At 36.8% G+C, this 19,970-nt stretch overlaps 1 protein-coding gene across 1 annotated transcript in view; it reads left to right on the plus strand.

Annotated features, from left to right (window-relative positions):
• Positions 1-19,741, plus strand: part of EMCN (endomucin) — a 139,907-nt gene extending 120,166 nt beyond the window's left edge. The window contains exons 8-9 of the mRNA XM_049885633.1: positions 3,932-4,005; positions 13,541-19,741. Of these exons, the coding sequence (XP_049741590.1) occupies positions 3,932-3,966 (35 nt within the window). The 3' untranslated portion in view covers positions 3,967-4,005; positions 13,541-19,741. The remainder of the gene's footprint in view (positions 1-3,931; positions 4,006-13,540) is intronic.
• The last annotated feature ends 229 nt before the right edge of the window (positions 19,742-19,970 follow it).

The following is a 19,970-nucleotide window of genomic DNA, read 5'->3' on the forward strand; positions in this document are numbered from 1 at the left end:
CTGAAAAAAAATCCGTATTTGTGCCCATTTCAAAGAAAGGTGGCCCAACAGAATGTGGAAATTACAGAGCAATATCATTAATATCATAAGCAAGTAAAATTTTACTGAAGATAATTCAAAAATGGTTGCAAGAACTGCCATAAATTTAAGCCCGATTCAGAAGAGGACATGGAACAAGGGATATCATTGCTGATATTAGATGGATCCTGGCTGACAGCAGAGAATACCTGAAAGACGTTTATCTGTGGTTTATTGACTATGCAAAGCCATTCAAATGTGTGAAGCACAACAAATTATGGATAACATTGTGAAGAACTGGAATTCCAGAACACTTTGTTGTGTTCATAGGAACCTATACATAGACCAAGAGGCAGTCATTCGAACAGAATGAGGGGATACTGCATGGTTTAAAATCAGGAAAAGTGTGTGTCAGGGTTGTATCCTTTTACCATGCTTATTCAATCTGTATGCTGAGCAAATAATCTGAGAAACTGGGCTATATAAAGAAGAATAGGGCATCAGATTTGGAGGTAGACTCATTAATAACCTGTGATATGCAGATGACACAACCTTGCTTGCTGAAAAGGAAGAGGACTTGAAGCACTTACTGATGAAGGTCAAAGACTACAACCTTCAGTATGGATTACATCTCAACATAAAAAAAAAAAAAAATCCGCACAACTGAACCAATAAGCAAAGTCATGATAAATGGATAAAAGATTTAAGTTGTCTAGAATTTCATTTTACTTGGATCCATATTTAAGGCCCATGGAAGCAGAGGTCAAGAAATCAAATGACATATTGCATTGGGCAAATCTGCTGCAACAGACCTTGTTAAAGTGTTAAAAAGCAAAGATGTCACTCTGAGGATTAAGGTGTGCCTGACACAAGCCATGATATGTTCAATCCCCTCATATGCATGCAAAAGCTGGTCGATGAATAAGGAAGACTGAAGAATTGATACCTTTAAAACATGGTTTTGGCAAAGAATATACCATGGACTGCCAGAAAAATGAACAAATCTGTCTTGGTAGAAGTACTGCCAGAGTGCTCCTCGGAAGCAAAGTTGGTGAAAATCTCACGTGCTTTGGGCATGTTATCAGGAGGGACCGGTCCCTGCAGAAGGACACTATGATCAATAAGGCAGAGAGTCACTGAAAAAGAGGAAGACCCTCAAAGAGATGGATTGACATAGTAGTGGCAACGATGTGCTCAAACACAGCAATGATTGTGAGGATGGCCAAGAACCAGGCAGTGTTTTGTTCTGTTGTAAATAGGGTTGCTATGAGTTGGAACCGACTCACTGGCACCTGACAACAATTGTCTGAGGAATTGCCAGACTTTTTCAAAGTGGCTGCACATTTTATTTTCCCACCAGCAGCGTAGGAGAGCTCTGATTTCTCTACATCCTCACCAAAGCTTGTTATTATCTGACGTTTTGATTCTAACCATGTTAGTGGTGTGAAGTATTATCTCTTTGTAGTTTTGATTTGCATTTCCATGATCACTAACGATGTGGACCACCTTTTCATGTATTTCTTGGGCATTTGTTTATCTTCCTTGGAGAAATGTCTATCCAAGCCCTTTGCTGATTGTTAAACTGTGTTACTCTCAGTTTTTGAACTACTTAATAATAGCATATTCCCCAGACTTCATTCATCTCATGTCTCGTCTTGCTGAACTCAAGCTCCTTTGAAGGAGGAGTTGGTGCCTTGAATTCATTTGTCACTCTCTCTGTCTCCTAGCCATTATGGTAATTGCTCATTACTAATTGCTATATTATTAGTATACTAACAGTCATTAGTATATTATGGTAGTTACTCACTACTAGTATATTATTAGCATATAGCAAATATTCATTAAATTATTCACTTTTTATTTTTTTTACATATAAAATTTCATTAATGTTAAGAAATGAACAAAAGTGAAAAGAGCAAAACATCCACAGAAGATTTACAAAGCCATATATATAGATTCATTTTCTGTCTTCTCAGCCCTTCAATATTTGGCTCATTTCTGCATTATTCCAAAGCCTCATTGACTCTCCCAGCTGTAAATGATATTTCTCTCCTCTTAACTTCTTATTAATTTGACCAATTAACAAATATATTCTGTCTTGTAATATCTCTTCATAGCTGAAATTACCATTTTAATAGTTGATCACATGCGTAATGGAGAATCAAAAAAAAAAACAAAGACTAGAAAAGAATTAATATTTACCCATGAAACACAATCCTGGTACAACCACTATTGACATTTGGTATATTTCCTTCCAGTTGTTTTTATTTCCTCTAGATATATGTGTATGCAGTTTGCTTTTACCATAGATATAATTATTATAGCTGCCATTGGAATCTTATGATTATTGAATCTTTCTGACATTTTCTATTCTCCGTGAGGCAGACCTTGAAGAGATCTATTAAGAACTGTAATGATTTTCACATGGTTTGCTTTCCATGACTTCTGGCAGACAGTAGGGGCTCAATAAACGTGTAATTTTGTTTGCTTCTCACTCCTGTACTTCATAGCCACAGGTTCGAAACAGGTGAAATGCCTTTCACAAAGCACTTAGTAGTGAGAAAGGGCCGGCTAGGATAAGGGTGTGTGGGATTTTGCACTGTGCTGGGCATTTCTTGGGGCACCAAACCCAACAGGCTCCTGAAGAGAATGCCGGGCCTACTCTCCCTGTAGGTCTCTGGCACTGTTTTCTTTTTTACTGTTAACTATTTAATATTTTAATTTTTTAAATTGTTGTAAAAATATATATAAAAAAATTTTTTTTTTTTAGCACAATTTAATGTCTTTTCACTTGTATGATTTAGTGGCACCAACTACGTTAATCATGTTGTGTAACCATCATTGATACTCGTTGCCAAATTTCCCATCACCATGAACAGAAACTCACTGCTTCCTAAACAAGACTCCCTCTCTCCCCCTCCCTCCTCCCACCCCAACCACTAATAAGCTTTGGTCTCTATACATTTGGCATCTGGCTATTGATTATGGCCATGAGAATGCAGGTAATGGTGGCATCACAGAGTCCCCAGAAGACAGGTTTCCTATGCTGGCAGATAAAGGATGGAGCAAAGTGATGTTTTCAGTGCTGGAGTCATTGACCCTTACTGCTTTTCTATCATGTGACTCATGTTGATATCCCAAAGACACCAAAACCAAAAAAACCAAACCCGTTGCCCTCGAGTCAATTTCGACTCATAGAGACCTTATGGGACAGAGTAGAACTGCCCCATAGTGTTCCCAAAGAGTGCCTGGTGGATTCGAACAGCTGGCCTTTTGGTTAGAAGGCATAGCTCTTAACCACTAAACAGGGGATGGCAATATTAGTCATGGATCCACGGGCATGTAGAATATGTTGGGGGTCTCTCAGCTCCTCATCATCCTAGGTTAATACTTATCTTCAAATTGAAGAGTGGGTTAACTCTGGAAGTTTAAGTAATGCCCCTTCTGCTGTCCTTTATGTCACCAGTGTTTATAAAAAAAAAAATAATAAATTTTTTTATTGGCCTATAATTTCATTTTCACAAAACTCGCACTGAATTACTTAAATGCAAGAACCCAAAAATGCCTTCCTGATTAAATGGCATTTTAAACATGTAATACAGGTTTGCTTCAGCAGAGCCAGCTCATGTAACAGGCAAAAATCAATAACTCATGCCACGGGGTGCCTCTCTTGTGATCATCTCCCAACTCACACCCCCCTCTGCCAGAGTGAAAAGGGACAGTGGCTGAAAAAAACTCTCATAAATCTTGGCAAACAATTTCCAGGTGACACTAAGAGAGAAATTGTGCCTCTAATGATATTCTTACAGGGAAATTGAACTTTCCTTGAAAAACAAAAAAGAGCCAAGAAACTTTCTTTTCATCTTAACTCACTCTCTGAGCATATAGATCAAAACATGTCTTCTGTTCTTAGGTGAGCATTCTGCACACGGAAAAACCAAGAACTGACAGCCTGATGAATCCTTCCCACACCTGGGCAATAAATATGTAAGTTCCCTAATTTCATTCACTGAGCTACTCATTAATATCTGTTTCATTAGACTGCTGCAGCTTAGATTATTTTTAAAGACTTTTATAAGCTGAAAAGTTAATGGTTTGTGTCAGTGAACCTGTCATTGTCTATTTGTTAAAGCAAACTGTAAGAAGTGTTGCCAGAAATAAAAAGAAAGAAAATGAATGCTTTGAGGGCCGCAGAAGAGATTCTTCTAGTTGCCCTGCATACCTAAGGAATGGCACGGTTCACTCTTTCTGTCTGTTGATAGTATTTTCTTTTAAATGCTGTCTGCTTGCCTTTACCAGGGTCAGTATACACTAACAGTGACAGTTAAATAGAATTCTGTTGCTAAAGAAGACTCACAAGACCCAAAATTCCTGCAAATTTGTACCTTACTGGAGGGGAAGGACACAATAGAGCAGCAGCATTGAAGCAAGGATGTGCATCACAGCCGAAGGCTGTCTCAGCACACAGGGCCCAGAGAGGCCAAGTGGGAGCTTCAATTGCCCTCCCTCTATAAGGACCATTCGAAGACACACTTTGTCTCAAACAGGAACCACCAACATGAGCACAAAACACCTCAAACAAAGGAACTCAAAATGCATTCTCTGCCAGGGTTCCTTAAATCTTGCTGGTCACATAGGTGTATTCTTGCTATATAAGAGCCCCGATGGCAGAGCCCCCCAGGAGCCTCAGAGATACCAGGTGGAAATCATCAATCTCACTGTTAATCAATAAACAATTGGAACTCCTCAAACCTATGGCTACAAGCAATACAATTATTCACTACAGTCTATGCCTTGACCAGGGCTCAGTGCAATATAGGTACAATTCTTAAGTAAAACTGTTCAGGCCAATTCCAGAGCTGCTGGAATCAACCCTCCCAGTTCAATACAGGATTGCCTTTATCTTTCCGAGAAATGGCTAAGGAGATTTTCTACTGACTTTGTCTTACTTGTCACAAGAAGCATTGATTAAGTGCCCTGGCAATTGGTGTCTAACGCTTAACAGAGCCTGCAGGAAAATCTACCCTTTGTCTACAATAAAAATATATATATATATATACACACACACACACACATACACATAAACATATATACATATATATATAGAAACAAAACAAACCCTTTACTCTCAAATCGATTCCAACTAATAGCAACCCTATAAGACAAAGTAAAACTGCCCCATAAGGTTTCCAAGGAGTGCCTGGTGGATTCAAACTGCCGACCTTTTAACCACTCTTAACCACTACATCACCAGGGTTTCCATATATGTATACATATATATCCAGGATAATGAACCCTGGTGGCTCAACTCTCAGATGCTAACCAAAAACCTCCATAAAAGACCTGGTAATCTACTCTGATAAAGATTACAGCCTAGGAAACTCTAGGTGGCAGTTCTACTCTATCACAAGAGGTCACTATTAGTCGAAATTGACTCAATAGCAACTAACAACAATAGCATGTCCAGAATTGGCCTGACCACAATGGTAGCCTTTCTGGATAAAACACCCAGGGTGAGGAATCATACTGTTGTGTCAACTACCTATGCCTACTGCCAACTACTAGTAAATAAGTGATGTCAACCATGTTTTTCCATCCAGTAACAGGAGACGGCAGGGTTTTAACAGGAGACGGAGACAGAGGAGTGCTATCCAGACACATTCATCAATATCAGAATTGCGTTTCTCTCTAGACAGCAATTGGGGGTGGATTAGAATGAGAGGAATCTGGCCTTTTGTCCATTCCTTTAAATGGACACTTGCTAGTGCAAGGTTTGAGAAGCTGAGCATGGAGTCAGGGGGTATAAAAAGTTAGTGTGTAAAAAAGCTTCCGTGTAGGGTCGCTGTGAGTCGGAACTGACTGTGGCAACAGGTTTGTTTTGTTTTGTTTTGCTAAAGACAATCCTGTATTGGTTTACGGTTTCTTTGGGACCCTGTGGCTAGAAAAGGAAAACTTTCTCGATTATAAAAATGTCCACATTTTAGTAGCCTTTGTCTACCTTGGAGAGTGACAGTCTTCAGCTGGAAAAAAAGAAAAGGTACATAGGAATCAAGGAGTAGTGCTAACCCAAACACGCTTCATAAAAGGGTGTTTATTCCTTTCAATCTTGGTACTTTTTAAAATATACCAATATACCTAGCCTCTGATTCCATGTCTTTTGATTTGCAGAGTAAATAAATAACTCCTGTTGCTCTACATAATGATGTTCTGAAGAATAAAGATCAGAAAGTAATGGGAAGAAACAAGTTGGCATCTATCAATTCTACTATTTGTCTTACTTTTTTCTTTCACAGATTTCTATTAGCAATCACTCTGCTTCTAATTTAGTAACCAGTGAATTACGTTGTAGGCTGTCAGTTAGAATCAGATATTAACTCAGAGATTCAGAATAATAGAAATGTATTCACCAGAACAAGACGAGTTGGAGAAAGAAGATGAGAGATCTGAGAATTTATCCAACAGCCAACACTAACATAGAAACGATGACCTATGTTAAAAATTACCATTTCAAAATAAGAACCTAGCTATATTTAATTCTTCCTCCTTCATATATTGATAATCTATTATGTGTAGAGTATTGTATTTACAAAGTATCAGGTGGAGCTTGGAGATGCTCTTAAGAGATGCTTGATTTAGCAGGGTGGAGGAAATTCCAAAATACTTATATGATACTTGTTCTCTGGAAAACTTCGTCTAGTGGGAGCCTGAAATCACACATAAGAAATAAGAAAATAATTCAAAAAAAATTAAAACACAATATGGTCATAATTGATGCTACTTCATACATTCAAACTAATCGTAAAGTCTGTTACTTTTATATCAACAAAAGGATGATTGATAAGGGTTTCAAAAATATTATCCTTTCTTTGTAAGTGTATTGTTAGATTTAGAGATCATAATTTTTTAAGAATAAGAAAAAGATTATCTTGGCTTAAATGTTCCCTTTATAATTTACTTTGGTTCCAGATATTAGCCAGTACCACCCTCAAAATACTTCTTTGTGTTAAATTAGCTTACCATGAGTTTTGAAGGTCAGTAGAATAAAAAATGGGGGATATATTGGCTATATGCATTTCTATACATACTAGTGCTCATTTACAATGTAAATGTGTTCTTTTTAAATTATAAATGTATAAATATAATTATAGATTAATTATCTTATGATAGGAATGACGATGACGACACAGTTAAAGGAACTGATTTGCTGTTACATACAACTGATAAGGCCAAAGTTTCTAGGCAAAAATGTGAAGCAGGCAAAAAGCACATTCCTTTCTTATTGATGCCAATAAATAATCTGAAACAAAGTGGTTAATGATAAGTGTGGGGGTGTTATGGGGGTAGACAGAAAGTATTTAAACCTATGTGGGGGATAAGATGTATAAAGAACTAAATGTAAAAAAGGAGACAGTAGAAGAAAAATCAGCAATGCTTTATCAACTCTGTAAATTTTCAAAACTAAATTAATATATGAAAATCCAATAGAAAACATCAGAATTCTACAATATCAAGGCTTAAAACTTGCAAACATAAAAAATATGGTAGATAAAATTATATAATACATAAAAACAAATTGGAAAAATGATTGTCATAAATTTGAGAGCAATTAACTAATATCCTGAATATACAAAGAATTTTATATTGCAAAACAGCAGAAAAAGGAGAAAGACCATGAATAGGCAATTTGTAGAAGAGGAACTAGAAATGGTAATATAAAATTATAGAAGAGTTCCTACATTAGTAGTAACTAAAAATGTAAATTAAGTCCAAAAAAATTTAACATATCTATTCACTTGGAGCCCTGGTGGCACAGTGGTTAAAAGCTATGGCTGTTAACCAAAGAGGTAGGCAGTTCGAATCTACCAGCCACTCACCGGAAACCCTATAGGGCAGTTCTACTCTGTCCTGTAGGGTTGCTATGACTCAGAATCAACCCAATGGGGTTTTTCGTTTTTTTATAAACCTATTCCCTTAATTTTTTTTTCTAATTTTTTAATGGTATTAGTAATGCAAATACATTCGTATGCTGCATTTAAAAGTATAAATTGTATCAATCTTTCTGAAAAGCAGTTTATTAGTACTCCCTAAGACACTTAAAATATTCACATCTGTCACCTAGTAATTTCACTTTCAGAAATGTTCCTAAGGAAATTATTTGAAATGTGATTAAATAGTAATATTTTTAAAATGATAGCAAACATCTGGAAACAGTATAAATGTCCAACAGTAAAGAAATGATAAAATAAATTATACTGCATTCAATCAATGACATTATGCAACTAGTAAAAGTAATTCTCGAGATAATTTTTTTAAATAACATGCTGTAGTCAGGGAGGGGCACTGCTGCAACCTGCTTGCTCCCTCACCTGTAGGTCTTACCCTCTCCTCATCTCTCCTCTGTTCTGAGTTCACATGAAGGGCTGAGGTGTGAAGGGAGTTTCAGGCCAATGAAGGGCTGTAAAGCCCAGAAGCTTGTAGGAAAGTCCCATCCCATAGATCCTCAGCAATGTGGAAAGTTAGTCATATCTATTTTATTCCTAGATGCAATTCACCATCCTTCTGTAATTTTCAAAATGGTGCCCTGATAATCTAAAAGCATCCTCCAGAAGAGCTGAACATGTTTTTCAATAATTTTCCTTACATTTCAAAATAAAATAATAGAAACTAAAAGGAAAACATCATGGGTAAAGGAGGTTTATTTTCTGATCCTAGTCCATGACCCTGAACACAATTCTTTTTTTGTTTTGTTTTTTTATTTTATTAATTTTTACTGTGCTTCATCAACACTCTCCTGTTCTTGAGCTTGGCTTCCTCATTTCCATGCTTCCAGCTTTCCTGTCCCTTCGTGCCTTATCATCTTTGCTTTTGGCCTGGTGTGACAATTTAGTCTCATCTACATGGTTTTTACATGGTTGAACTATGTGTGTTATTGTTTGTTTTATAGGCCTGTCTAATCTTTGGCTGAAGGGTGAACCTCAAGAGTGACTTCAGTACTGAATTAAAAGGGTGTCCTGGGGTTATGTTCTCAGGGTTTCTCCAGTCTCTGTCAGGCCATTAAGTCTGGTCTTTTTTGTGAGTTAGAATTGTGTTCTACATTTTTCTCCATCTCTGTCCAGAACTCTCTATTGTGACCCCTGTCAAAGCAGTCAGTGGTGGTAGCCTGGCACCATCTAGTTGTGCTGGACTCAGACTGGTGGAAGCTGTGGTAGTAGTGGTTCATTAGTCCTTTGGACTAATCTCTTCTTTGTGTCTTTGGTTTTCTTCATTCTCCCTTGCTCCAGAGGGGGTGGGACCAGTAGCCACTCACCAGCTTTTAAGGCCCCAGACACTACTCACCAAAGTAAAATGTAGAACATTTTCTTTATAAACTATGTTATGCCAGTTGAGCTAGATATTCCCTGAGGCTATTATCTCCAGCCCTCAGCCTCGTAACTCGGTCCCTCAGGAATTTTGGAGGTGGTTATGGAGCTTCTGCGACTTTGCCTTGTTAAGTTGTGCTGACTTCCCCAGTATTCTGTACTGTCTTACCTTTCACCAAAATTACCTCTTATCTATTGTCTAGTTAGTGTTTTTCCCTCCCCACCCCTCTCCTCCATCGTAACCATCAAAGATTGTTTCTTTCTGTGTATAAACCTTTTCTTGAGTTCTTATAATAGTGGTGACATACGGTATTTTTCCTTTCGTGATTGACTTATTTCACTCAGTATAGTGCCCTCTGGAGTCATCCATGTTGTGAGATGTTTCACAGATTCATCTTTGTTCTTAATCATTGCATAGTGTTCCTTTGTACATATATGTACCATAGTTTGTCTATTCATCTGTTGATGGGCACTTAGGTTGTTCTATCTTTTTGCTATTGTGAATAATGCTGCAAGGAGCATGGGTGTGCATATGTCTAGGCTCTTATTTCTCTAGGATATATTCCTAGGAGTGAGATTGCTGGGTTGTATGGTATTTCTATTTCTAGCTTTTTAAGGAACTGCCATATTGTTTTCCAAAATGGTTGTGCCATTTTGCAGTCCCACTAGCAGCATGTAAGAGTTCCAATCTCACTACAGCCTCTCCAACATTTGTTATTTTCTGTTTTGTTTTTTTTTTTTAATTCTTGCCAGTAATGTTGAGGTGAGATGGTATCTTATTGCAGTTTTTATTTGCATTTCTCTCCTGGTTTTTTTTTAATGGCTAGTGATCATGTCTTTTAGCCTCCTGAATGTTTTCTTTGGTGAAGTGTCTGTCCATATCCTTAGCCCATTTTTTAATTAGATTATTTGCCTTTTTGTTGTAGAGGTGATTGATTTTCTTATTGATTTTAGAGATTAGACCTTTGCTGGATATGTCATGGCCATTTTTTTTCCCCCTGTCTGTAAGTTGTCTTTTTATCCTCTTGGTGAAGTCTTTTGATGAGCATAAGTGCTTAATGGTGAGCACATTTCTTAATAATACTTTGCACTGCCTTCCACATCTATAAAACTGGGGTAAAATGTCTTTTCTCCTAAGGCCATTATGATTCTTTGTTTAGAAAGTATTGCCACTATTCTTAAAGAAATCTGTCATGATACTTTATTATTAAAATAATGATTTATTCACTGCAACAATCATAAATTTATGAAAATTTTAAGGTTGTGAGGGAACTCAGTGACCATCAAGTCGTATATCATCACAATTGAAACCAACAGACTGAAATTTAGAGGTATTATAACAGTATGAGGAAACCCTAGTGGTGTGGTGGTTAAATGCTATGGCTGTTAACCAAAATGTCTGCAGTTCAAAACCACCAGGAGCTCCTTGGAAGCTCTATGGGGCAATTCTACTTTGTCCTGTAGGGTTGCTATGAGTTGGAATCGACTCAAGAGCAACAGGTTTGGTTTTGAAACCAAAAATACAGATATTGGTATAGACATGTAAAATGAAACTTTCAACTAAGGAAAAATTTATTACTGAGGCAAGATCCATCTCCTCAGAAAGATTGCTGATATGGAATACAGCCTGATGAAAGCTACAGCTTGTTCTTGTATACATCACTGATCTTTGACAAAATGATTAATACAGTAGTAATCAGGAGGCTTATCCTAGTCACACAAGTCCAGGCTGTTTGCTTAGTGAACTATGCTGCCAACTCTTAGCTTCACTTGGAAACTCACCCACAGAACTCAGTTGAATCAAAAGGGATTGAGACCTTGCTATGTACTGAGCCAGGTGGAAGGAGAATATGACATGGTTGCTGTCCTCAAGGAGCTTATAAAAGTGAAGAGAAATGCACATACAAATGATAATGTTAGGATAATATGGTGAATAAGATAGTAGTATACAAAGATAAGTATGGTATCCCAAAGTTTTGTGGCAAATTTCTTAGAAGAGATGGTATTCAAGCTTAGATATCAAGGATAAGGAAAAAAAAAAAAAAAAAGAAAAGACCTAGGAGAAGAGAGGAAGGGTTTTCTAGACAAAGGAAACAGCATGAGCAAATGCAAAAAAGTGAGAACCTGTACAGTGTGTGAAAGACATTATCAATAGCTGAATAGCCTAGATCTGTGCAATGTACAACTGGTGCTAGGTCAATAAACAGCTTGATACTGTTCCACAATGACATGAGTACAGAAACTGAGTATAAGCATTTAAAAATTCTTATAGCAATCTGAGACTACTGCAGCATTCAATTCATTTTATTATTTTCCAAAAATATCAGTTGATAACTAATTAGAAGTTTAAAAATCAACCTGGTACTTCACCCCAGATAGCTTGAGAAGTGCTAGCCTAGAGGATAAAGTTCAGTGCAAGGAGGGCTAGGAGACGATGCTGAAGAGTTAGAGGGCACTAGATCTTGGGAGTCGTTGTTTGCCATGGCAAGTGATAAAGAACCCCACAATGATAGAATGAAATCCATCATTTCTTTTTCTGAGAAGAATAAACTAAGGATATAAAATATGCAGAGGAAATTAGTTGAAAAACTGAGGAAAGGGCAGGGTCCACACCTGCCACTATAATCCTCATGATCCTTCTATTACACCATCCTCTGGCAGGTGCTAGACCATTTGTTGGTACAGAGGCTCTGAGAGGACTTTAGAGATACCCCTCTCTAGAGTCCTTTCCACAGACTAAGGCTTGATAAGGAATCTGTGGCTACTACCTCCAGGCTATGGCAGCCATGTCTAGCTTTCTCTCAAGTAAGGCAACCATGTAGCCATTCTCTACTGGAGATCCTGTCACCTCCAACAGTGCCCTGAAAGATCAGGCTACGGATCTCCACTTCTATAACTGCCCTCCTGCCACCATATCATCCTCTTCCCAGATTCTAGCAAGCCACCATCACAGCCATTAGCAGCACCACAACATCCAACCCTGCCAGGCTGGGCCACTCTTCATTTCCCTCTTAAAACACACAAGCTTCTATCCCCTAGCCTTTTATGGACAAATACAGATAGATTTTTTTTTTTTTTTTGCACGGCAAACAAGAAAACCCAAAGACCTAGCTATCTTTCTTGTGATGGTGAAGTGGAGAGCTGCCTATTCATTTTTCTCCCTGATGAGTACACAGCAGCAAAGCATGAAAGTTACCAAATAATTTATTAATAATTCACACTATCATCCCAAGCAATAGACATTGAACTGTATCCAATTAGTGATAGAGTTAAGGATTTTAATGAAAAGAGGAATATGATTAGACTTGTGCTTGAGATGCATCATCCTGTGTTTAATGTGGAAAACTAATTCAGGAGGAGAACGATTGGGAGCACAGAAGTCAAAAGGGTATAGTGATATCCCATAGGAAAATGACAAGGACTTAAATTAGGGCTGCATGTACAGTGAAGACAGAGTTGAAGGGGTAGAATAGAGGAATGTCCGGAAGATCAAATTCTTGAGATGTGATGAGTGATTGGATGTGGGCAGTGGGGAGGGAGGAAGAATAGGAATCTAGATGATATCTGTACTCCTAGCCTGGGTGCCTATGTGGATGATGGAGCTAACAGCAAAGATTGAGATTATGGGATGAGGGAGGACAAGTGTGGCAGACAATATAGTGGTTTTTGTTTTAGACATGTTGAGTTTGAAGTGCCTGTGGGACATTCAAGTCGCTCCGTTAGCTGCTGTGGAGTCACATGGCAACCCCATGCATAACAGAATGAAATGCTGCCTGCTCCTGTACCATCCCCATGATAGGTTATGGATTGGACCATTGTGATCCATAGGATTTTCACTGGCTGCTATTCAGATGTAGATCACCAGGCCTTTCTTCCTAGCCCATCTTAGTCTGGAAACTCCACTGAAACCTGTTCAGCATCATAGCAAGACACAAGGCTCCACTGACAAATGGAGGTACATTGACCGGGAATCAAACATGGGTCTCCCACATGGAAGGCAAGAATTCTACCACTGAACCACCAATGCTTCATGTCTAGTCACTCTACTGGATGGAAGTAATTCAGCTAATCACTAACTTTTCCCACCAAAAAAAAAGATCTCCTTGAGCATCTGTACTTGTTCACTTTCTTGGAACCTGAACATTTTTTTCTTTTGTTCACAGGCTGAGTCTTCAGATTCTATGTCCCGGGGTAGAAAGGGAGAAAGCCCTGTGCAATCTCCGAACCTGCTGGCCAGTCTGCACCAGCTGCCTATCCCAGTAAAATGATGTTCGATGACACACCTTAATTTGATAGACTCAAAAAGAATCCTGCACCCATCCTGTCCTTTGAGATGGAAAGAAGCACACTGCTACATTTTATAGAAGCGTCCCTAGGAGAGCAAATTTTAGGAAAGGCATTTGTGAAGCAGTTCACCCAACAATCAAGGGAGACGAGCCCACGGAAGGCATGAACTTATCTTGAGTTTAAAGTTTCAAGAACCTACGGTTTTCATCTGTGGAGACTTTTCTACTTTCTTGGTGTTCTTCTATTACCTAATGTTTGTATTTATTGATTTCCACTATTTTAATGCAGGGACAATTTGCAAGTGTATTTTTAAATATTACGTAGAATTCATGCCATGCCACTTTGTACATACATTTTATTCATATTTTCATGTTACTTATAATAAATAATTACTGCACGTTATCACTAGTGGGATACAACTAAAGGTCTGTTGCTTGGGGCAACTAAAAATATCATCATGGGACTGTGAAAATGTAAATGGCATTGTCTTCTCATAATTACGAATGTTTTTCTGATTGATTGTTGGATTGTGAGTCCCTGGAATTCACTAATGAAAGGCATCTGTCGTAGGCGAGAAACGGACAAAGGATTCGTGTATCAGACTCAGTTCTGGAGGAGCCGGTTTACCATTTCTTTGTTCTTTCTATTTGTAATTCACACTATGTGACAAGGATGAAAGGACATTTGCAACATGCTGTAGTGCATTCATTAAGAGGATAACAGGATCGAGTTCTCATTAATCCACTTGGTTGATACTATCTCTGTGCATTTTTTATTTCTTTTTAGAAATGTAATAATTTATTCTACCCATCATTGCTAAATCTTCTGTTTGTAAAAACCAACACTTCACCAATACTACTTGTGATATTTTCACTGCATCACTTTCCTAAATATACCATATGCATATAGCTGCCACTTCATTAGGGGCAAATTCTTCCATTCAGAGCTGACTGATCAACCTTGACCACTTTCGGGACACATAGGATCAACATGTCACTTTGGCTGAGGCTCTGTGGAAAGCTTAAGAACTAGTAAGCATGCCAGTGGCAGTTCTTCAATTTTCCTGATTACCGAAGCTGAGTTTGATGCTCACTTATTTTAGCAACGCAAGGGCAGTATAGTAGAGATAGAATGGGGTATTCAAAACCGCCTTTTAAATTTTTTATTTTGTTAGCAGTTATGTAAATAATCATTTGGTTTTAGCTTCCTGATGTTTGGACTATTTCCAATCAAAGACATTAAGCAAGTATATCAGTATCTCAAGTGGCATTTCTTTGTTTCTTTAATAAGAAGGACGGGGAATAGAAAAAAAAAAAAAAAAAAAGGAAAAGCACAGCGAGATAGAAAAGGGCAGGGATTTCCTCTACATACATTTTCACTTTAGGGCTGCTTTGTCCATGCTTACTTCCAACCTAAAAAAAAAAAAGTCTTTAAACAGGTGAAACTATGGCTGAAGCATGTCAAGCATTGAGCCTTTGTCTTCAGAAGGAAAATATTCAAACGCCTCTAGAATACTTTGCAACGATCTTCAGCAGAAGCTTTGTTTACAGGATGTACTGCAGAAAAACACACTTGTCTGCGATTTAAATTCCTACATCGATATGTTATCCTGACTTCTAGAAAAATCATCTCCTCTACCTTTCAAAAACATTGTTAGAAGAGAGTTTACAAGAATCAGGGAGAGGGAAAGCTTTTTAATGATCATGAAACTCATAAAGAACACATTTTCAATAACTATAGCGCTAACACTTTTAAAAAGTCAAAATGATAAAAGGATTGAGGAATCTGCAGAGATAGTCATAGCATTTTGTAGCATCAATCTCAAAGGTAATGTCTGCATTTTGATAAATCAACTGCTGTTGAAATTGAGTCTTTTGTTTTCAAGCCAAAATTATTATTAATCACATGTTTTTCAATTATCTGGTTTAGATGATCTATTTTTTTATGACTGGTTTATGATGAGTTTTTTACTCTGATACACAGTCCAAATGTCATTGCAGAAAAGGAAAGGCTGTATTCAGATGAAAGGCAAAAGTTTCTATGCATTTGTAATGCATGACAACATGAATATAATTTAAGTCTATCAATAGTAAAAACATAAACAAGAGCTAATTAACTGGCACTGTTTTCATCGGAAAATAAATGCATGTTGTTGTTTGACACACTGGTTGTGATCCAATAGCAGAGGAGGACTTCTAAATTCCTTTTGCTGAGCTGGAATATTCCATTGCATCTGGCTGGCTAATATGTGTTTTACTTCTTGTTTACTTGCCATATTTAAGTGCATGAGGACCAGCTTAGGACATGGTTGAAACTTCAACAATGAACACACTAGCTTTGCCCTGGTTTTCTCTGTTGAGCCCTACTTGTGGTCATTTAAGATTTTCTGGTCTCTAAAAGAAAACTGGGTATGTTCTTAATAAGGTGTGTTTTGAATGACTATAGTTTCAATCTTATGAAACTGTTATTGTCTATTATTAAAGACATCCATTAGTGTGATTAATTCAACAATAGATATTCCATACTGAGAATTTGTAGTGGACTATCCACAAATCTTTCTTTTCAAATAGCCCCACAAATACAAACAGAACTTCCCATGTTCCACTAAATGAGTATACCTGTCCTTGTTTCCAGGGGCTTTGTCCTAGGAGTCTGAATATATCTGCTTTCTGTTCTGCATATTTTCGAAAGAAAAAGTACATTTTAATAAACAATGCAAAGATATCTAACCTTACCATCAATACTACTTTCCTAAATTGAAGTCAGTTGTTCTACCAAAGTGGTCACGGACACTATCACTAGTCCTAACTGTCATCCAATAATTATTATGTGCAAGGCACTGTGTTAAAAACTTTTCAGGCATCATATCAGTTAATCATCACAATAATGTAAAGAGATAATTTCTGTCATCATCATCTCCATTTTAATGATGTGGAAACCAACACTGAAAATTAAGTAACTTTTCCAAGGTCACACAACTAGTAAGCAGAAAGAGCTTGGATTTCAGCCTATGCCCAAATGTCTTTTATTCATAATTATACTACTTAGTCTCTTTCAGCCTCAATTTGCTTATCTATAAAAAGGAATGAAAGCATTACAATCCTGGTCATGATTGAAAAACATAGACCTGACTTACCATCTCACTATAAATAACCAAAAAATTTGAAGAAGACATTTCAAACAATTTTTCCAGGCAGTAGATAACAGGCAGAGTTGGATGTGATCCATGAGAAGAGAGAAATAAAAACAGGGAGGCCTATGTTTGCCTGGACTTTGGTACGTTCCAGGGCAGCTGCACAGAGGGAGATTCACAAACAGAACTTGGCAGTCACACTGAGTTGAAAAGACATAGATTGGAGCAAGGAGGCTAAGGTGGCTGGGATTTGTGGAGTAGAGTACCAGAAATAAGGGAGCTGTTCAGAGAAAGACCTCAGAAAACCTGTATACAGGTCCCTTTGCACCTGTTGATTATGGGATATTAAGCTGTGCGCAACTCTGTGAGGTTACACCAAAAACGAACGGGGAGCTGTAAGCTAAGATCTCCTAGATTTCATATATGGCAGAGAGACATAAGACATCTGACCAGTCATATAGAGAAATTCCCATTGATCACCTTGAAGGGCTACTCCGTAGTGGTAACACTAATCCCTAGAGTAAAGCCCTTACACAGCATAAAAACTAGTTCTGAAGGAATTAAGCTGATTCACAAAACTTTTGACAATCCTTCAAACAAAGACTAATAATCTTTGATAAAGACAAAATACAACATAAAAGCAACTCAACAACATAAAATTTGAAACATCCATCATATAATCTAAAATTATATACATGTTCCAAAGAAGTGAATTGTGGATCATAACCATGAGAAAAACTAGTCAATAAAAATAGACTCAGAAATGACAATGAGGATGGGTACTTCACAACCAGTTGCCTGAGGTCAGTATTACCTTGATAACAAAACCAGGCAAAGACATCACAAGAAAGAAAGAAAAAAAAAAAACTATAGGCTTATAGTTCTCATGAACATAGTCACCAAAATCATTAAATAAATATTACCAGATAAAATCCAGCAATATAAAAACATGGTGAGTGAGATTTATCCTAGGAACTCAAGCCTGTCAAACATTTGAAAATCAGTCATTGTAATTCGACACATTAATATAATAAATTAATATAAAACCATATCTTTATCTCAATAGATGTAGAAAAAGCATTTGACAAAAGGCAATACTGATTTATGACTAAAAAAATACTCTCAGCAAACTATGAGTAAAAGGGAACTTTCTCCATCTGATGAAGGACATTTATGAAAAACTTATAGGTAACTTAATGCATTAATGGTCAGAAACTAAATGCTTTGCCTCTAAAATTGAAAATGAGGTAAGCATATTTGGTCTCACCTCTTCTATTCAATATTGTTCTGGGGGATTCTAGTCAATGCAGTAATTCAAGAAAATGGAATAAAAGACATATAGATTGGAAAGGAAGATGACAAGATCATGCATTGAGTAAATCTTGTGAAATCTACAAAACAAAGCTGCTAGAATTAAAAAGTGAGTTTGTAAAGTTTGCAGGATACAAGATTGTTACAATCAACTGATATCTTTTACTAGTAAAAAAAAAAGAAATTAAAAAATGCAAAAATATCATTTAGAATAATGTCAAAAATATAAAATACCTAGAAATAATTTTTAAATATGTGCAATACAGGCCCACTTAAAACTGCCAAACTTCTGAGAGAAATTAAAGAACACCAGGCCATCAATTAGAAGACATAATATTATTAATTATAATGTCTGTTCTACTCAAATTGATCCATATTTCATCCCAATTCCAATGTAGAACCAGTTTTACTTTTTGTAGAAATTGATAAGCTTATTCTAAAATTTATACAGAAATGTAAAGGACCAAAAAAAACAGTAAAGGACTAGAATAGCTAAAACATTAAAAAAGAAAAAAAGCATAATATTAAAGGGCTCACTACTTGATTTAAAGACTTACTATAAAGTTATAGTAATTGAGACAGCATAGTATTAACCGAAGAACACAATTTAATCAGTGGAACAAAATATAGTGCCCAGAAGTACGTAGCTATATGTTTTTCTTTCTATATCCACATGCATATATGTTCAATTGATTTTTGACAACGGTGTCATTATAATTCAATGGGGAAAGGATAGTCTTTTCAAACAAAATGCAAGCTAAAGAACAGAAGACCATTTTTACAGTACACATATCTGACAAATGAATTTTACCTAGAATATGTAAGGAACTCAAAACTTAAAACTAAGAAGTCAATCAACTAAAAAAATGGGGAAAAGATTTGAACACAAGAAAACACACTCGATATCATTTGCTCATCAGGAAATTGCAAATTAAAAATCACAGTGAGCTACCACAGTGGTTAAAATTATAAGGCCAATAATATGAAGCGTTGGTGGGGATATTGAGTAACTAGATCTCTCATATATTGCTAGTGGAAATGTAAAATTGTACAACCATTTGGAAGACAATTTGGTTGTTTCTTAAAAAGTTAAATGTACACTTAACATATGACCCAGCATTTCTACTTCTATGTATTTACCTAAGAGAAATTAAAATATATGCCCTGGACATGCAAAGATCTATAACCAAATTCTCATAGTAGCTCTATTCATAATAGCCAAAAGTTGTAAGCAATGAATAAACAAATTATGGGGTGTCATACGATGGAATACAATTCAGCAATAAAAGGGAACAAGCTACTGGTAACAACAAAATGTGTGATCTCAAAAACAATATGTATTATGCTGCACAAAAGAAGTTAGACGTAGCAGAGTGTGTACCTTATGACTCCATTTATATAAAACACCAAGAAAGTAATCAGATGCTTCCTGGAGCACAGGATAGAGGGGCATTGCCAGGGGAAGAGCCCAAAGGAACTTACTGGGGTGATAGAAATGTTCTATGGTTTGATTGCTGTGTCAGTTACATGAGTGTATATATCTGCCAAAACGTAGCAAGCTGTACACTTAAAATGGCTGTACATTTCTATGCAAAATATACCTTAATAAAGTTGGCTTTAAAAAACTTTGTTAGAAACTTTTAAAACAGGAATTATGGTACCAAATTTCTTAGAGGATTACTGAGATAATAAAATTATGATGTATGGGGAACACAAAAAATATTAACTTTCTCCCTCCTCAGTTTTTCCAATGGTAACTAGATTAGAAATACTTGTTCTTGTTAAAAAAAGGTGCCGTCAAGTCAGTTCCGACTCATAGTGACCTACATACAACGTTGCCCCATGCTGCACCATCTTCTCAA

The sequence above is a fragment of the Elephas maximus genome, chromosome 5, assembly GCF_024166365.1.
Source record: "Elephas maximus indicus isolate mEleMax1 chromosome 5, mEleMax1 primary haplotype, whole genome shotgun sequence".
Taxonomy (NCBI): domain Eukaryota; kingdom Metazoa; phylum Chordata; class Mammalia; order Proboscidea; family Elephantidae; genus Elephas; species Elephas maximus.